Here is an 18,565-nt window from a genome sequence, read left to right as displayed (position 1 = left end):
GACCCCTTACCCTCATAACCTCTCTAAATTCCCTCCACCTCCCTTTCCTCCAGTTGTTAAACTCTGTTCCCAGAATTTCTCTCCAAACAAACATGCCTCATCTGCTTGCTTTCACCCCTAATTCCTGTTCTTCTCCTATCTCAGGACTGAGCTCTTTTTTCCCCATTGCTGTGAGAATGTAGATCGCACCTTGTGATTTCATAAAAATCCTTGCATCCATGACTCTGCTCACAGTCCCAGGCTGGCAGGGAGTCGAAGCACTCAGGGAATCAAAGTGTGGTTTCTCTCACTTCTGTACCAGGCTTCTCAATTCCTCTGGTGCCTTCCTGTCCCTTACCCAGCAAGCTTCAGGACCCCTCCCCAGGCAATCCATTCATTGCCATTCCCCACTGTTACCCTCCCCAGACCTGAGAAGCAGGAGGCAGCCACTGGAGTGGACACCATCTGTACCCACCGCGTTGATCCCATCGGACCTGGACTGGACAGAGAGCGGCTATACTGGGAGCTGAGCCAGCTGACCAACAGCATCACAGAGCTGGGACCCTACACCCTGGACAGGGACAGTCTCTATGTCAATGGTGAGCAGCTGTGATGTGATTGGAGTCTCTTCCTCCTTGCTGGGGTGACTCTATTGTCTGTCCTGAGGTCACATGCCCTGTCTGACCATTGAGGTTTTGAGGATGTGCTCTATATGTGATAACTGAAGTTTCAACTTCATGGTTTCATCTTCATCTTGCACGGATTTCACCCTCAAGGCCTTCTTCCCCCATGTGAGGGTGGTGGTGAAGAATCACAATGACCATGCATCATTACACTTTCCTCATTGCACTAGGGTAACCCTGATCCCTATTTGGTCCGACCTCTCCTTAACCCTTACCCACTCTCCCTCCTTCTCTCTGCAGGCTTCAACCCTCGGAGCTCTGTGCCAACCACCAGCAGTGAGTATTTTACTGATGTTCCAGTCCCCCCAATCCTACACCAAGCAGGGCAGGAGCTGACCTTACCTCTTATCCCCTTATGTCCTCTTCATGAGGGAAAAGGCTGGGAGGGCACAAATTATTCCCTTTCCCCTGTGCCCTAGCTCCATAAAGAGGCTCAGCTCAAACCTCAAATGCAGCAGGGCCGATAATAGTCTTACCTGCTGACATTTCTGCCATGAGGGGACTTGCTGCTTTCACTGATGAGAGCTTCTTCTCAGCTCCTGGGACATCCACAGTGCACCTGGCAACCTCTGGGACTCCATCCTCCCTGCCTGGCCACACAGGTGAGCACCAGTCAGTCAATGATACCAGTCGATGGTGAGTGTCTGCATCTCTGTCATTTTCATGCAAATTAAGATGAAAAATCATAGCAAATCAAATCTAGTGTTGCTGATGCAACCAACACACTTTATTGAGCACCTACTCTGTGCCAGGCCCATGGAATATGGCAGGGAATACAAAAGAGATAAAAATGTCTTCCTTCAGAGAGCTTATATTCTTGTGATGATGAGGATGATAAGGGTGGTGGTGATGATGATGGTGGAGATGGAGATGATGATGATATGATGGAGATGACTATAAAGATGGTGATGCTGCTGCTGATGTTGGTGATGGTGACGGTGATTATGGAGATGGTGATGAAGATGATGGTGATAATGGTGGTGCTGATTATAACAGGAATGATGATGTGATGGTGGTGATGTGATGATTGTGGTGATAGTGGTGATGTTTGAGATGATTGTGGTGATGATGATGATTGCCAATGATGATTGTGATGTTAACAATGAGAATAATGAAGATGATGACGATGATGATGATGATGATGATGATTGTGTTGGTGGTTATCCTGGTAATGATAATATGATGATGGTGCTGGTGGTAATGATGCTGATTATGATCACTGTGGTGGTGATGGTGATGAGGATGGTGGTAATGGTGGTGCTGATGTTGATGGTGATGAAAGTGATGATGTCCATGGCGACAACTATGGTTATGTTGCTGATGAAGATGGCAATAACAGAGGTAAAAAATAACATCTGACCATATTGAGTACTAAATCTGCACCAAGCGCTGTGTTCACCATCTAATTACAATTATATAATATGCTTCTTTATGAAAAACTTCTATCGTTTTAGCCAAGAGAGGCTTGAAAATCTTTTAGTTTTTATCCACATTAAATCCTGTTGGCATATGTTCAAAAATAAGTCTATTGCAAACTTTTATATATTTCTCTGCTTTTGAGCATAGTGTTTATTTCCCAACCCCTTTACAGACCCTGTCCCTCTCTTGATACCATTCACCCTCAACTTTACCATCACCAACCTGCATTATGAAGAAAACATGCAACACCCTGGTTCCAGGAAGTTCAACACCACGGAGAGGGTTCTGCAGGGTCTGGTAAGAGCTCCACCACCTTACCAGTCCCGCTTATATCACCCATGCCAGGGCCATGGAAGATCTCACCCACCACTCCTTGGCCCCAGAGATGCCAGCCCCACCTAGTGATGCCAGCCCCTCCTACCTCATGTCTGCCCCGTCCCTCCACCTCAGCCCACCCACTCACCTCCCTCCCCTTCCTCTACAGCTCAAGCCCTTGTTCAAGAGCACCAGTGTTGGCCCTCTGTACTCTGGCTGCAGACTGATCTTGCTCAGGTGAGACCTTAGAATTTCCTGCCTGGTTTCTCCAATTGTTCCCAGGCCCAAAGAGTTTGCTCACATTCCTTCCTGCCCTACCCACACCAACTGACAAATTCTTCAGAGTCCATCAGCAGGATTGATCCCTTACCCATCACCCGTCTAAATTCCCTCCACCTCCCTTTCCTCCAGTTGTTAAACTCTGTTCCCAGAATTTCTCTCCAAACATGCCTCATCTACTTGCTTTCACCCCTAATTCTTGTTCTTCCCCTGTCTCAGGACTGAACTCTTCTTTCCCCATTGCTCTGAGAATGCAGGTTGCATCTTGTGATTTCATGAAAATCCTTGCATCCATGACTCTGCTCACAGTCCCAAGCTGGCAGGGAGTCGAAGCACTCAGGGAATCAAAGTGTGGCTTCTCTCACTCTGTACCAGGCTTCTTAATTCCTCTGGCCCCTTCCTGTCCTTCACCCAGTAAGCTCAGAACCCCTCCCTAGGCAGTCCACTTATTGCCATTCCCCACTCTTACCTTCCCCAGACCTGAGAAACATGGGGCAGCCACTGGAGTGGACGCCATCTGCACCCTCCACCTTGATCCCACTGGTCCTGGACTGGACAGAGAGCGGCTATACTGGGAGCTGAGCCAGCTGACCAACAGCGTTACAGAGCTGGGCCCCTACACCCTGGACAGGGACAGTCTCTATGTCAATGGTGAGCAGCCGTGATGTGATTGGAGGCTCTTCCTCCTAGCTGGGCAGATGCTACTCTCTGTCCTGAGGTCACATGCCCTTTCTGACCATTGAGGATTTGATGATGTGCTCTATATCTGATGATTGAACTTTCAACTTTATGGTTTCATCTTCATCTTGCACGGATTTCACCCTCAAGGCCTTCTTCCCCCATGTGAGGGTGCTGGTGAGGGATCCCAGTGACCATGCTTCATGAAACTTTCCTCATTGCACAAGGGTAACCCTGACCCCTATTTGGTCTGACCTCTCCTTAACCCTTACCCAGTCTCCTCCCTCCCTCTCTCTGCAGGCTTCACCCATCGGAGCTCTGTGCCAACCACCAGTAGTGAGTATTTTACTGATGTTCCAGTCCCCCCAGTCCTACACCAAGCAGGGCAGGAGCTGACCTTACCTCTTATCCCCTTACATCCTCTTCTTATGGGAAAAGGCTTGGAGGGCACAATTTATTTCCTTTCCCCTGTGTCCTAGCTTCATAGAGAGGCTCAGCTCAAACCTCAAATGCAGTGGGGCCCATAATAGTTTTACCTGCTGGCATTTCCACCATGAGAGGGTTTGCTGCTTTCAGTAATGAGGGTTTATTCTCAGTTCCTGGGACCTCTGCAGTGCACCTGGAAACCTCTGGGACTCCAGCCTTCCTCCCTGGCCACACAGGTGAGCACCATTCAGTGGCACCTCTGTTAGATCATGCCTGAGCGTGCCAACATCTCTGCCATTGTTGACTCAAATAAAGATGGAAAGTAATGGCAAATCTAGTGACGGTAAGTCAACTCACAAACTTTAATGCCCAGGGATACAGCAGGGAACAGAAAAGAGATGAAATAACTGCATTCAGAGCGCTTATATTTCCATGATGATGATGATTAAGTGGGTGTTGGTGATGATAATGGTGATGACAGTGGTGATGATGATGATGACTGTGATGATGATGATGATAATGGTGATGCTGATGATAGTGGTGGTAATGAGAAGGACAAGAATAATGGTGGTAGTGAGGATGATGGTGATGATGACGATAGTAGAAACAAAGAGAATAGATAATTTTTGGCAATATTGAGCACTGAATATGCATCAAGAGCTATGCTCAGTATTTACCTACTATTGTATGCTTTCTACAAAATTCTATCACTTTAAGTGCTGCATATGGTTTTTTGTTTGTTTGTTTTGTTTTTTTGAGACAGAGTCTCACTCTGTCGCCAGGCTGGAGTGCAGTGGCGCGATCTCAGCTCATTGCAACCTCCACCTCGTGGGTTCAAGTGATTCTTGTGCCTCAGCCCCCCAAATATCTGGGATTACAGAAGTGCCACCACACCCAGCTCATTTTTGTATTTTTTTTAAGTAAAGATGGGGTTTCATCATGTTGGCCAGGATGGTCTTGATCTCCCAACCTCGTGATCCACCCGCCTCGGCCTCCCAAAGTGCTGGGATTACAGGCGTGATAAATTCTTCATGTGTTTAAAAATAAGTCCGTTGCAATATCATATTTTTCCTACTTTTGAACATAGCGTTTACTTTCCATTCCCACTGCAGCCCCTGGCCCTCTCCTGGTGCCATTCACCCTCAACTTCACTATCACCAACCTGCAGTATGAGGAGGACATGCGTCACCCTGGTTCCAGGAAGTTCAACACCACGGAGAGAGTCCTGCAGGGCCTGGTGAGAGCCCTACCATTTTGCCAGTCCCACCTACATCATCTATGCCAGGGCCACGGAAGATCTCACCCACCACTCCTGGGTCCCAGAGATACAAGCCCTGCCCACTGATGCCAGCCCCTTCTACCTTATGTCTGCCATGCCCCTACACTTCAGCTCTCCCATTCACCTCCCTCTCCCTCCTCTGCAGCTCAAGCCCTTGTTCAAGAGCACCAGTGTTGGCCCTCTGTACTCTGGCTGCAGACTGACCTTGCTCAGGTGAGACCTTAGAGGAGCCAGCCTACCTTCTCCAATTGTTCCCAGTCCCAAGAAGTTTGGACAACTTCCTTCCTGCCCTCCCTGGGGGTGCTCTTAGCACTGGTGGAATCCAGGAGGCAGTGGCTCCAGGACCAAGGTGTCCCTGATAGTAACATCTCTCCACTCAACAGTGATGCTGCAGAGCTCATCAGCAGGATAGGGCCCCTACCCTGGTCATCCCTCTAAATTCCCTCCTTTCCCACCACCTCCCTTTCCTGCAGATAATAAACTCTACAACCAGCATTTCTTTCAAACACAAACATGCCTCATCCACTTGCTTTGATCCCCAATTCCAGCTCTTCACCTGTCTCAAGTCTGAGCTCTCCTGTCCCCATCCCCTGAGAATAGAGGATCCGCTTTATAATGTTACAAATATTTTTGTGTCCATGATTCTGCTCACAGACCCAGGCTGGCTGGGAGTTGGTGTACTCACAGAATCTACATGTAGCTTCTCACCTCTGTACCATTTCCTCTGGCTCCTGCCTGTCCTTCCCTCAGGAATCTCAGGATCTCTTCCTAGGCAATCCATTTATTGTCATTCCCCTCACTTATCCTCCTCAGGCCTGAAAAACGTGGGGCAGGCACCGGCGTGGACACCATCTGCACTCACCGCCTTGACCCTCTAAACCCTGGACTGGACAGAGAGCAGCTATACTGGGAGCTGAGCAAACTGACCCGTGGCATCACCGAGCTAGGCCCCTACCTCCTGGACAGAGGCAGTCTCTATGTCAATGGTGAGTGCCTGTGATGTGGTTGCAGGCTTTTCCTTCTTGATGAGTGGCCTCTACTCTCTGGCTTGAGGTCACAATTCCTGCCTGATTATTGTAGGTGCAGCCACTTTGTCTTTTGTGATTGCTGACATCTAAACTTCAGGGTTTCTTCTTCATCTTGCACTGAGTTATATCTTCAGGGTCTTCTTCCTTGACGTGAGGGTGGTAATAGAGAATCTCCAATGGCCTTTGTTCCATGAAACTCCTTCCATTAAACCAGGGTACCCTGACCCCTATTTGGTCACCCACCTCTCCTTTGACTCTTATTCACCATTCTTCCTCTCTCTCTCTCTGCAGGTTTCACCCATCGGAACTTTGTGCCCATCACCAGCAGTGAGTATTCAACTGACATTCCAGTGCCCCCAATCCTACATTAAGCAGGGCAGGACCTGAACCCACTTCATATGCCTTTCTGTTATTTTCATGAGCAAAGGAGCTGGATGGGCACAAGTTATTCCCTTTACCCTGTGCCCCAGGGAGAGACCCAGCTCCAACCCCACATACAGCAAGGCCCATAAATTGTCTTACCTACTGGCATTTCTGCCATGAGAGAGCTTGCTGCTTTCACTGATGAGGTCTTTCCCTCAGCTCCTGGGACCTCCACAGTACACCTAGGAACCTCTGAAACTCCATCCTCCCTACCTAGACCCATAGGTAAGTACCAGTCAAAGGAACCTCTGTTAGAGCATGACTGATGAGCAGCAACATGTCTGCCATTATTTACTCAAATAAATGTAAAAATCATAGTAAATCTAGTGATGAGGCGTCAACCTACAAATGTTATTGGGCACCTCCTCTGTGCCAGACCCTGGGGATAGAGCAAGCATACAAAACAGATAAAAGTCTCTGCTATCAGAGAGCTTATATTCTTGTGATGATGCCTGTGGCAGGTAGTGATGATGATAGTGGTGGTGGTTTTGATGATGATGGTGATGCTTATGGTAGCAATGATGATAATGATGATGAAGGTGGTGAGGATGATGACAGGTGAGGATGAGGATGAAGGTGGGGGTTATGATGATAATGATGATGTGTTGAGTGTGATAAATGATAGTGCTGGTGGTCATGATGGAGATGATCATGGTGGTGGTCATGGAAGTGGTGGTGACAACAATGATGGTGTGGGTGACAGTGATGGTGATGGTGATGATGATGGTTCTGGTGCTGGTGGTGATGATGGAGATTATCATGGTGGTGGTGGTGGTGGCAGTAATGATGACAATTTTGGTGTGGGTGACAATGATAGTGATGATGATGATGACAATGGGGATTATCCTGGTGATGATGATGGCGGTGATGATGGCAGTAATGATGGTGATGATGATGATTATGGTGGTGGTGATGGGGATTATCATGGTGATGATGGTGGCAGTGATGATGACAGTAATGATATTGATGATCATGATGATGGTGGTGATGGTTGTGCTGGTGGTGATTGTGGGGATTATTACGGTGGTGGTGGTGGCAATGATGATGACAATAATGATGCTGTAGGTGACAATGATGGTGATTATGATGGCGCTAACAAAGGTAAGGGATAACATGACATTATTGAGCAATAAACATACAATGAAAGCTAGGCTTAGCATCCAACTGATATGATATAGTATGTGTTTTTTAAAATTCTATCATTATAGTTAAGGGAGGGATTAAAAATCTTCATTTTGTCCAACCCGTTTAATGCTGTGTATATTTAAAAATAATTCTATTGCAAACCCATAATTTTTCTACTTCTGAACATAGCGTTTGTTTCTCACTCCCACTATAGTGCCTGGCCCTCTCCTGGTGCCATTCACCCTCAACTTCACCATCACCAACTTGCAGTATGAGGAGGCCATGCGACACCCTGGCTCCAGGAAGTTCAATACCACGGAGAGGGTCCTACAGGGTCTGGTGAGAGTCCAACCCATCTCACTCTGCCTGGCCCACCTTACCAGATTCCACCTGCATCACCCATGCCCGGGATATAGAAGAAGATCCCATGTGAATCACCTTCGACCCCGAGTCACAAGCCCTACCCACTGGTGTCAGCCCCACCCACCTATCTCATTTCTACCCTGCCCCTCCTCATCAGCCCTCCCAATCACCTCCCTCTCCCTCCTCCACAGCTCAGGCCCTTGTTCAAGAATACCAGTATCAGCCCTCTGTACTCCAGCTGCAGACTGACCTTGCTCAGGTGAGACCTTAGAATAGCCAATCAGGGCTTACCCAAGTGTTCCCAGGCCCCAGAAGCATCCTTCTTGCCCTCCTTGTGAACGTCCTCAGCAGAAGTGGGATTCAGTTGGCGGTGGCTTCAAGAAAGAACGTGTCTCCTGATCCTAGCACTTCCCCACTCAAGTGACAGATTCTCCTGAGCCCAACATAAAGTTTGGGTTCTTACTCCATTCATCCTTCTTAATGCCTTCCATTCCCCTATATCCCTTCCCTTAAGTTTTAAAATTCGGTTCCCAAGGTCTCCCTTAAGAGAAAGGTGGCTTTTCCACTTGCTTTTATCTCTGATTCTAGCTCTTCACTTATCTCAAGTCCGAGCTCTCCTGTCTTCGCGCTATCAAACTGCAGGTTTCACCTTGCAATTTCATAAATATTCTTGTGTCCCTGACTCTGCTCCCAGTCCAAGGCTGGCTGGGAGTTGGTGCATTTAGAGAAATTAACTGTGGCTTCTCACCTCTCTCCCAGGCTTCTCATTTCCTCTGTCCCCTCCCTGTCCTTCCCTCAGGAATCTCAGGACCCCTTCCTGGGCAATCCTTTCATTGTCACCCCCCCCCACCTAACCTCCTCAGGCCAGAGAAGGACAAGGCAGCCACCAGAGTGGATGCCATCTGTACCCACCACCCTGACCCTCAAAGCCCTGGACTGAACAGAGAGCAGCTGTACTGGGAGCTGAGCCAGCTGACCCACGGCATCACTGAGCTGGGCCCCTACACCCTGGACAGGGACAGTCTCTATGTCGATGGTGAGCAGCTTTGATGTGGTTGGAGTCTCTTCCTCCTTGCTGGGCAGCGCCTCCTCTCTGGCTTGAAGTCGCACTTCTTGTCTGGACGTTGAAGCCTCTGCCATGTTGTCTGTATGTGATGGTTGATGTTAGAACTTCATTATTTTTTTCTGCATCTTGGACTGAGTTCATTCTCCAGACCCTGGTCCCTGAGGTGAATGTGCTGATAGAGAACCTCTAATGGCTCCTGTTCCATGAAACCCCTTCGATTCCACCAGGGTAGCTCTGATTCCTATTTGGTCCCCCCACCTCTCCTTAACCCTTACCCACTATCCTCCTTCCCTCTCTCTGCAGGTTTCACTCATTGGAGCCCCATACCAACCACCAGCAGTGAGTATTCAACTGATGTTCCAGTACTCCCAATTCTACCCCAAGCAGGGCAGGAGCTTAGCCCTCCTCATACATACTTATGTCCCCTTTATGAGAGGAAGGTGCTGGGAGAGCACAAGTTATTCCCTCTCCCCTATGCCCAAAAGAGAAACACAGTTCAAGACCCACCTGCAGCAAGCCTCATACTAGTCCCACCTGCTGGCATTTCTGCCATGAGAATGCTTGCTGCTTTCACTGATGAGGGCTTCTCCTTAGCTCCTGGGACCTACACAGTGAACCTGGGAACCTCTGGGATCCCGCCTTCCCTCCCTGAAACTACAGGTAAGTGTCAGCCAATGGCACTTCCATTAGAGTGTGCCTGATGAATATAAACATTTCCGCCATTATGCACTTAAATAAAGATAAAAGTCGTAGTAAATATGGTGATGAGGAGTTAACCTGTAAACTTTATTGAGCACCTACTCTGTGCCAGGCCCTGGAGATACAGCAGGGAACATAGAAATAGCAATCTCTGCTTAAGATAGCTTATATTCCTGTGATGATGATGATGTAAGTGATGGTGATGATGATGGTGGTGATGGTGATGATGATGATGATAATGATCATGATATAGATGATGGTGGTGATGATGCTAATTATGATGACAGTGATGAGGATGATGATAATGGTGTGGGTAGTGGTTATGATGATAATAATTATGTGAAGACAGTAATAATTATGGTGGTGGTGATTGACAAAAATGATGATGATGTTGACACTGATGATAATGAAGATGGTGATGATGATAGCGCTGGTGGTGATGGGGATGATGAGGATAATGATGATGGTGGTGGTGATGATGACAATAATCCTACTGATGGTGGCAATCATGGTGATATTGACGGTGATGATGGTGATGATGATAATGGTGATGGAGGTGATGATTGGGATGATGATGGTTGTGGTGTTAATGGTGATAATGATGATGGTGGTGGTGGTGGTGGTGGGGTTGGTGCTGATGGTGGTGATGATAATAATACTCATGGAGACAATCATGGTGATGTTGAAAATGAAGGTGGTGTTAACAACGGCACTAGATAGTATCTGGCACTATGGAACACTGAATATGCACCAAGACCTATGCTCAGCCTCTAACTACTATTTAATGTGCTCTATCAAGAACAGCTATCATAATAGTCAAAGGAGGTGTGAAAACATTATGTTTTATCACTCACTTTAAATCCTGTTGCATATGTTTAGAAATAAGTCTATTGCAAACTCTTAAATTTTCTCTACTTTTGAACATAGTGTTTATTTCCCACCTTCACTATAGCCACCGGCCCTCTCCTGGTGCCATTCACACTCAACTTCACCATCACTAACCTACAGTATGAGGAGAACATGGGTCACCCTGGCTCCAGGAAGTTCAACACCACGGAGAGGGTTCTGCAGGGTCTGGTGAGAGCCCCACCCATCTCACTCTGCCCTACCCACCTTACCTAGTCCCACCTATGTCACCTATATGGCCATGGAAGATCTCACCCACCTCCCCTCACCCCAAGAGATAAAAGCCCCATACAACCTACTGATGTCAGCTTCACCAACTACAGCCAGCCCCACCCACCTCACTTCTGCCCTGCCTCTACTTCTTCAGCCCTGCCACTCACCTCCCTCTCCCTCCCCAACAGCTCAAGCCCTTGTTCAAGAGCACCAGTGTTGGCCCTCTGTATTCTGGCTGCAGACTGACCTTGCTCAGGTGAGACCTTAGAATTTCCAGTGTGGCTGCCCCAATTATTCCTAGTCTCAATGAGTTTGGACTTCTTTTTTCCTGTCCTCTTTGTGATTATTCTTATCAAAGATGGAATTCAGGAAATTGTGGCTCCAGGACTAACCTGTCTCCTAGTATTAGCAGTGCCCCCGCCCCCACTTCCAAACTGACTGAGAGATTCCAGAGTCCATCAACAGGACTGGACTTCTGCCCTGGCCATTCCTCAGAATTCCCTGTTTTCCCCCCACCTTCACTTGACTTTAGGTGTTAAATTCTGTAACCAGGATTTCTCTCAAGACAAACATGCCTCAACCACTTGTTTTCATCCCCAATTCCAGCTCTTCAGCTATCTCAAGTCTGAGCTCTCCTGTTTCCATGCTTTAAGAATGCAGGATCCACCCTGCCATTTTGGGAAAACTGTTATATCCATATCTATGCTCACAGTCCCAAGCTGTCCAGTACACTCAGGGAATCTAAGTATTGCTTCCCACCTCTGTATTAGACTTTTTACTTCCTCTGTCCTTCTTGTCCTACACTCTGCCATCTCAAGACCTCTCCTTAGGCAATTCATTTATTGCCATTCCCCTCACCACCTCTCCCCAGGCCTGAGAAGGACGGAGTAGCCACCAGAGTGGACGCCATCTGCACCCACCGCCCTGACCCCAAAATCCCTGGGCTAGACAGACAGCGGCTGTACTGGGAGCTGAGCCAGCTGACCCACAGCATCACTGAGCTGGGCCCCTACACCCTGGATAGGGACAGCCTCTATGTCAATGGTAAGCAGCTCTGATGTGATTAGAGTCTCTTTCTCCTGGCTGGGCAGCCTCTACTCTCTTACTTGAGGTCACATGCCCTGCTTGGACACTGAAGGCTAGGACACATCTGTATGTGGTGATTGATGTCAGAATTTCATGATTTCTTCTTTATCTTGAGCTGATTTCATCCTTAGTAGCTTCTTCCCTGATACTCAGATTCTGACAGAGAATCTCCAAAGGCCCCTGTTCCATGAAACTCCTTTCATTCCACCAGGGTAGGCCTGACTTTTGTTTGAACCCCTACCTCCCCCTTGACTCTTATCCACACTCCTCCCTCCCTCTCTATGCAGGTTTCACCCAGCGGAGCTCTGTGTCCACCACCAGCAGTGAGTATTCTACTGATGTTCCCGTGGCCGCAATCTTACACCAAACTTAGCAGGAGCTGACCCCTATTCATAAGCCCTTATGTCCTTTCCATAAGGGAAGGAACATAGAGGGCACAAATTATTCCCCTTCCCCACTGCCCCAGCTAACCAGAATCCCAGCTGAAGCCCCACAGGCAAAAATCCCCATGAATAGTGCCTCCTGCTGGCATTACTTCCATGAGAGCACTTGCTCCTTTCACTGATGAGGGCTTCTCCTTAGCTCCTGGGACTTTCACAGTACAGCTGGAAACCTCTGAGACTCCATCATCCCTCCCTGGCCCCACAGGTAAATACCAGTCAATGGTATTTGGAGCATGGTTGATGAGTGTAAACATCTCTGTTTACACTCTGTTAGAGCATGGTTGATGAGTGTAAACATCTCTGTCATTATTCACTCAACTAAAGATGAAAATTCATAGTAAATGTAGTAACCATAGGTCAACCAACCCAGTTCATTGAGCACTGCCTCTGTATCAGGACCTGGATATACATCAGGGAACAAAAAAAGAAAAAACACTGCCCTCCGCGAGCTTATATAATTGTGATGATGATGATGGGGGTGGCGGTGATGATGATTGCAGTGGTGGTGGTGGTGGTGATGATGGTAAGGATAATGATGATTATGCTGCTGGTAATCATGGGAAGAATGATGGTGGTGGTGGGGATTACAATTGACAATAATTATGGGGATTTTGACAATAATGATAATAATGATGATGATGACAGTTGTGTTGATTGTGGTGATGATGTTGGAGTGGTGATGATAACAATGGTGATGATGATGGTAAAGATGATGATGGTTGTTTGGATGATGACAGTAATGTTGCTGGTTATGATGGTAATGATGATGTGATTATGGTGATGATGATGATGTTTGTGGTGGTGTTGATGTGGATTGTGACATTCGTGATGGTGAGGATGACAATAGTGATGGCGATAGTGATTATGATGACAATGATCGTGATGATGATTATTCAGATAATGACAATGATGATGATTATGATGGTAATGATGATATGACAATGGTGATAATGATGTTTGTGGTAGTATTGATGGGGATTATCGTTGTGGTGATGGTCTTGGTGCTGATGCTGACAATAATGGTGATGATGATGATGATGATGATAATGGTGATGACAAAGGTAACAGGTAATATCTGATATTTTTCAGCACTGAATATGCACCAAAAGCTGGGCTCAGAATCTAACAAATATTATGTAATATGCTTTTTAAAAAAATAATTTCTATCACGAAGGGCATGGAAACCTTTAATTTTGTCATTCATTTTAAATTCTGTTGCATACGATTAAAAATAAACTTATTGCAAACTCTTCAAGTCTATTGCAAAAGTCGAGAAACTTGAGGAGTTTGCAATAGACTTATTTTTAACTATATGAACTATATGCAACAGATTAAAAATACAAACAAACACAATAGTGTTTGTTTCCCCACCTTTTACTACAGCCACTGGCCCTCTCCTGCTGCCATTCACCCTCAATTTTACCATCACTAACCTGCAGTATGAGGAGGACATGCATCGCCCTGGCTCCAGGAAGTTCAACACCACGGAGAGGGTCCTTCAGGGTCTGGTGAGACCCCTGTCCACCTCACTCTGCCCCTCCCACCTTACCTGGTCCCAACAACATCACCCATGCCAGGGCCATGGAAGAAAATCTCATCCATCTCCCCTAGAGACACAAGCCCTGCCCACTGGTGCCAGCTGCACTCGCCACACTTGTGCCCCACCACTATGTCCCCAACCCTCCTAGTCACCTCCCTCTCCCCTCTTCCACAGCTTATGCGGTTGTTCAAGAACACCAGTGTCAGCTCTCTGTACTCTGGTTGCAGACTGACCTTGCTCAGGTGAGACTTTAGAAGAGCTAGCCTAGCTGCCCCAATTGTTCCTAGTCGCAAAGAGTTTGGATTTTTTTTTTTCCTGCCATCCCTGTGAATGTCCTCACAACAGATGGAATTCGGGAAGCATTGGCTTCAAAACTAATCTGTCTCCTCATACCATCAGCACCACCCCAATCAACTGAGAGATTCTGCAGAGTCCATCAGGAGAATTGTGCTTCTACCTTGGTCATCCCTCTGAATTCCCTCCTTTCCACCTACCTCCCTTTCCTCCAGTTGTTAAATTCTGTCCCCAGGATTTCTCACAAGACAAGCATGCCTCATCCACTTGCTTTCATCCCCAATTCCAGCTCTTCATCTGTCTCGTGTCTGAGTACTCTTGTCTCCACGCCATGAGAATGCAGGCTTCACCTTGCAATTTTATAAAAAGTTCTTGCGTCTATGACTCTGTTCACAGTCCTGGGCTGGCTGGCAGCCGGGACACTCAAAGAATCTAAATGTGACTTATTACCTCTTTCCCAGGCTTCTCATTTCCTCTGGCCCCTTCCTGTCTGGCCCCAGGAAATCTCAGAACTCCTCCTGTGGCAATTTTTAAATTGTTATTTGTTTCATCTGCCCTCCCTAGGCCTGAGAAGGATGGGGCAGCCACCAGAGTGGATGCTGTCTGCACCCATCGTCCTGACCCCAAAAGCCCTGGACTGGACAGAGAGCGGCTGTACTGGAAGCTGAGCCAGCTGACCCACGGCATCACTGAGCTGGGCCCCTACAACCTGGACAGGCACAGTCTCTATGTCAATGGTGAGCAACTTTGATGTGGTTGGAGTCTCTTCCTCCTTGCTGGGCAGCCTCTATTCTTTGGCCTGAGGTCACACTTCCCATCTGGCTATTGAAGGCTCAACCATGTTGTCTGTATGTGGTGGCTAAGGTCAAAACTTCATGGTTTCTTCTTCATCTCAAAGTGAATTTACCCTCAGGATCTGCTTTCTAAATCTGAGGGTGCTGATAGAGAATCTTCAATGGCCCGTGTTCTGGGAAATTCCTTCTGTTGCACCAGGATACCCCACCACTCCCTTAACACTTACCCACTCTCATCCCTCCATCTCAATGCAGGTTTCACCCATCAGAGCTCTATGACGACCACCAGAAGTGAGTATTGACTGATGTTCCAGTGCTCCTGATCCTACACCATAAGGGGCAGGAGCTTACCTCTCCTTCTATGCCCCTATATCCTCTTCATGAGGGAAGGAACAGAGAGCACAAGTTATTCCCCTTTCCCTCTGGCCCAGCTCCAGATGGAGATACTGCCCCACATGCAGCAAGGGCCATAAATACTCCTACCTGCTGGTGTTTCTGCCATGAGAGGGTTTGCTGCTTTCACTAATACAGCAAACCTTCTCCTCAGCTCCTGATACCTCCACAATGCACCTGGCCACCTCGAGAACTCCAGCCTCCCTGTCTGGACCCACGAGTGAGTACCATTCAGTGTCATCTCTATTACAGCATGCCTGAGGAGTGTCAACATCTCTGCCATTTTCTTTTCTTTCTTTTTTTTTCTTTTTTGAGACAGAGTCTTGCTCTGTCACCCAGGCTAGAATGCAATGGCGTGATCTCAGCCCACTGCAACCTCTGCCTCCTAGGTTCAAGCGATTCTCCTGCCTCCGCCTCCTGAGTAGCTGGGATTACAGGTGCATGCCACCATGCCCAGCTAATTTTTATATTTTTAGTAGAGATGGAGCTTCACCATATTGGTCAAGCTGATCTCGAACTCCTGACCTCGTGATCTGTCTGCCTTGGCCCCCCAAAGTGCCGGGATTACAGGCGTGAGCCACTGCACCTGGCCTACAACTCCGCCATTTTCACTCAAATAAAAATGAAAAGTCCTAGTGAATCTAGTGATGACAAGTCAACCGACAAATTTTGTTGAGCGTCTGGCTTCTTTGGGGCCCTAGGGATAAGGCAGGGAACACAAAAGAAATAAAAATCTCTATCCTCAGGAAGGTTATATTGTTGTGATGATGATGATGATAATGATAGGGGTGGTGGACATGATGACAACAATGATGGTGTTGCTGATGATGTTGGTGATGATGATGATGATGGTGGTGGTAGTGGTTTTGATGGTGATGATGATGATAGTGGTGGTGATGATTATGGGAAGGATGATAGTGGTGGTGGTGATGTGATGGTTCTGATGGCAATTGACAATGTGATCATGATGTTGACAATGAGGATAATGATGGTGGTGATGATGATAATGATGATAATGATGTTGGTGGTGATGGTGGTTATGATAGTAAGAATGATATGATAATGGTGTTAGTGACCATGTGCTAGTGGTGATTATATGGATGATGATAGTTGTGGTGCTGGTGGTGTAATGTTGATGATGGGTGGGGATCATAGGGATTATGATGGTCATGGTTTTGGTGCTGATGCTGGTGGTGATGACAATAATGATAGCGATGGTCACAGTGTTGCTGATGTTGATGATGATCGTGGTGTTAGCAAAGGTAGTAGATAATGTCTAGTAGTATGGAATACTGAATATGCACCAAGAGCTATGCTTAGCATCTAACTACTATTGTTTAGTATGCTCTATGAGAACTATGTACCATTACAGTGAAGGGAGGCGTGAAAACCTTTTATTTTGTCACTTTAAATCATGTTGCATATGTTTAGAAACAATTCTATCACAAATTCTTAAGTGTTAGTCTACTTTTGAACACTGTTTATTTCCCATCTTCACTATAGCCGCCAGCCCTCTCCCGGTGCTATTCACAATTAACTTCACCATCACTAACCTGCGGTATGAGGAGAACATGCATCACCCTGGCTCTAGAAAGTTTAACACCACGGAGAGAGTCCTTCAGGGTCTGGTAAGAGCCCCACATACCTCATTCTACCCCACTCACCATGTTTAGTCCTGCCCACCTCACCTATTGCAGAGCATGGAAGATCTCATCTACCTCATCTTGCCCCCAGATATGCATACCCCAACCACTGATGCCAGCCCCACCAACTGTTGCCAGCCCTGCCCACCTCCCTTCTACCACACCCCTATGACTTCAGTCCTCCCACTCACCTCCCTCTCCCTCCTCCACAGCTCAGGCCTGTGTTCAAGAACACCAGTGTTGGCCCTCTGTACTCTGGCTGCAGACTGACCTTGCTCAGGTGAGAACTGAGAACAGCCAGTCTGACTGATCTGAGCAGTTTGACCTGCTTCCCTTCTGCACTCCCTGGAGATGTCCGCAGCACAGGTGGAATCCAGGAGGCAGTGGCTCTAAGACCAATGTGCTTCCTGATCCCACCACCTCCCACCTCAACTGAGAGATGCAGAGCCCATCAGCAGGACTGAGCTTCTACCTTGGTCATCCCTCTGAATTCCCTCCTTTCCCCTACCTGCCTTTCCACAAGTGGTTCAATTCTGTTCCCAGGATTTCTCCCAAGAAAAACATGCCTCGTCCACTTGCTTTCATCCCCAAACCTAGCTCTTCACCTGTCTCAAGTATGAGTTCTCCTTACCCCATGCTACAAGAATGCAGTTTCCACTTTGCAATTTTATAAAAATCCTTGCATCCATGATTCTGCTCATAGTTGCTAAGAGTCAGTGCACTCAGAGAATGGAAGTATGGCTTCTCACTTCTCTACCAGGCTTCTCATTTCCTCTGGCCCCCTCCTGTCCTGCCCTGTGGGATCTCAGAACCCCTCCCTAGGCAATCCGTGTATTGTCTTTCCCCAATCTTGCCCTCCCCAGGCCCAAGAAGGATGGGGCAGCCACCAAAGTGGATGCCATCTGCACCTACCGCCCTGATCCCAAAAGCCCTGGACTGGACAGAGAGCAGCTATACTGGGAGCTGAGCCAGCTGACCCACAGCATCACTGAGCTGGGCCCCTACACCCTGGACAGGGACAGTCTCTATGTCAATGGTGAGTAGTTGTGATGTGGTTGGAGTCTCTTCCTCCTTGCTGGGCAGCCTCTACTCTCTGCCTTGAGGTCACGCTCCCTGCCTGGCTATTGAATGCTCATCCATGTTGTCTGTATGTGATGGCTGAGGTTGGAACTTCATGGTTTCTATTTCATCTTGGACTGAGTTCATCCTCAGGATCTGCTTTCTTGATCTGAGGGTGCTGATAGAGAATCTTCAATGGCTCGTGTTCTGGGAAATTCCTTCCATTGCACCAGGGTACCCTGACCCCTATATAGTTCCCCACCACTCCCTTAACCCTTACCCACCCTCTTCCCTCCCTCTCTATGCAGGTTTCACACAACGGAGCTCTGTGCCCACCACTAGCAGTGAGTATCCACTGATTTCCAGTGCTCCTGATCCTACATCATGCAGGGCAAGAACTGACCCCTCCCCACATGCCCCTATGTCCTCTAT

The 18,565-nt window shown here is 47.6% G+C and overlaps 1 protein-coding gene across 3 annotated transcripts in view; it reads left to right on the top strand.

Annotated features, from left to right (window-relative positions):
* MUC16 (mucin 16, cell surface associated) overlaps positions 1-18,565 on the top strand; it is a 235,763-nt gene that overhangs the window by 177,798 nt on the left and 39,400 nt on the right. For 2 of the 3 annotated variants that reach the window (XM_054672882.2, XM_054672883.2), the window contains 32 exons: positions 406-578; positions 903-938; positions 1,199-1,264; positions 2,254-2,378; positions 2,566-2,633; positions 3,154-3,326; positions 3,654-3,689; positions 3,950-4,015; positions 4,892-5,016; positions 5,204-5,271; positions 5,872-6,044; positions 6,378-6,413; positions 6,669-6,734; positions 7,849-7,973; positions 8,189-8,256; positions 8,861-9,033; positions 9,367-9,402; positions 9,658-9,723; positions 10,715-10,839; positions 11,070-11,137; positions 11,753-11,925; positions 12,255-12,290; positions 12,550-12,615; positions 13,794-13,918; positions 14,125-14,192; positions 14,809-14,981; positions 15,294-15,329; positions 15,586-15,651; positions 16,935-17,059; positions 17,287-17,354; positions 17,938-18,110; positions 18,442-18,477. In XM_054672882.2, coding sequence (XP_054528857.1) covers positions 406-578; positions 903-938; positions 1,199-1,264; positions 2,254-2,378; positions 2,566-2,633; positions 3,154-3,326; positions 3,654-3,689; positions 3,950-4,015; positions 4,892-5,016; positions 5,204-5,271; positions 5,872-6,044; positions 6,378-6,413; positions 6,669-6,734; positions 7,849-7,973; positions 8,189-8,256; positions 8,861-9,033; positions 9,367-9,402; positions 9,658-9,723; positions 10,715-10,839; positions 11,070-11,137; positions 11,753-11,925; positions 12,255-12,290; positions 12,550-12,615; positions 13,794-13,918; positions 14,125-14,192; positions 14,809-14,981; positions 15,294-15,329; positions 15,586-15,651; positions 16,935-17,059; positions 17,287-17,354; positions 17,938-18,110; positions 18,442-18,477 — 3,017 coding nt within the window. The remainder of the gene's footprint in view (positions 1-405; positions 579-902; positions 939-1,198; positions 1,265-2,253; positions 2,379-2,565; positions 2,634-3,153; positions 3,327-3,653; positions 3,690-3,949; positions 4,016-4,891; positions 5,017-5,203; positions 5,272-5,871; positions 6,045-6,377; positions 6,414-6,668; positions 6,735-7,848; positions 7,974-8,188; positions 8,257-8,860; positions 9,034-9,366; positions 9,403-9,657; positions 9,724-10,714; positions 10,840-11,069; positions 11,138-11,752; positions 11,926-12,254; positions 12,291-12,549; positions 12,616-13,793; positions 13,919-14,124; positions 14,193-14,808; positions 14,982-15,293; positions 15,330-15,585; positions 15,652-16,934; positions 17,060-17,286; positions 17,355-17,937; positions 18,111-18,441; positions 18,478-18,565) is intronic. The other variant, XM_024351317.3, reaches the window with a different exon arrangement.

Source organism: Pan troglodytes, chromosome 20 (genome assembly GCF_028858775.2).
Source record: "Pan troglodytes isolate AG18354 chromosome 20, NHGRI_mPanTro3-v2.0_pri, whole genome shotgun sequence".
Lineage (NCBI taxonomy): Eukaryota > Metazoa > Chordata > Mammalia > Primates > Hominidae > Pan > Pan troglodytes.
The sequence above is the reverse complement of the archived record's forward strand: the minus strand, read 5'-3'. Positions and strand labels throughout refer to the sequence as shown.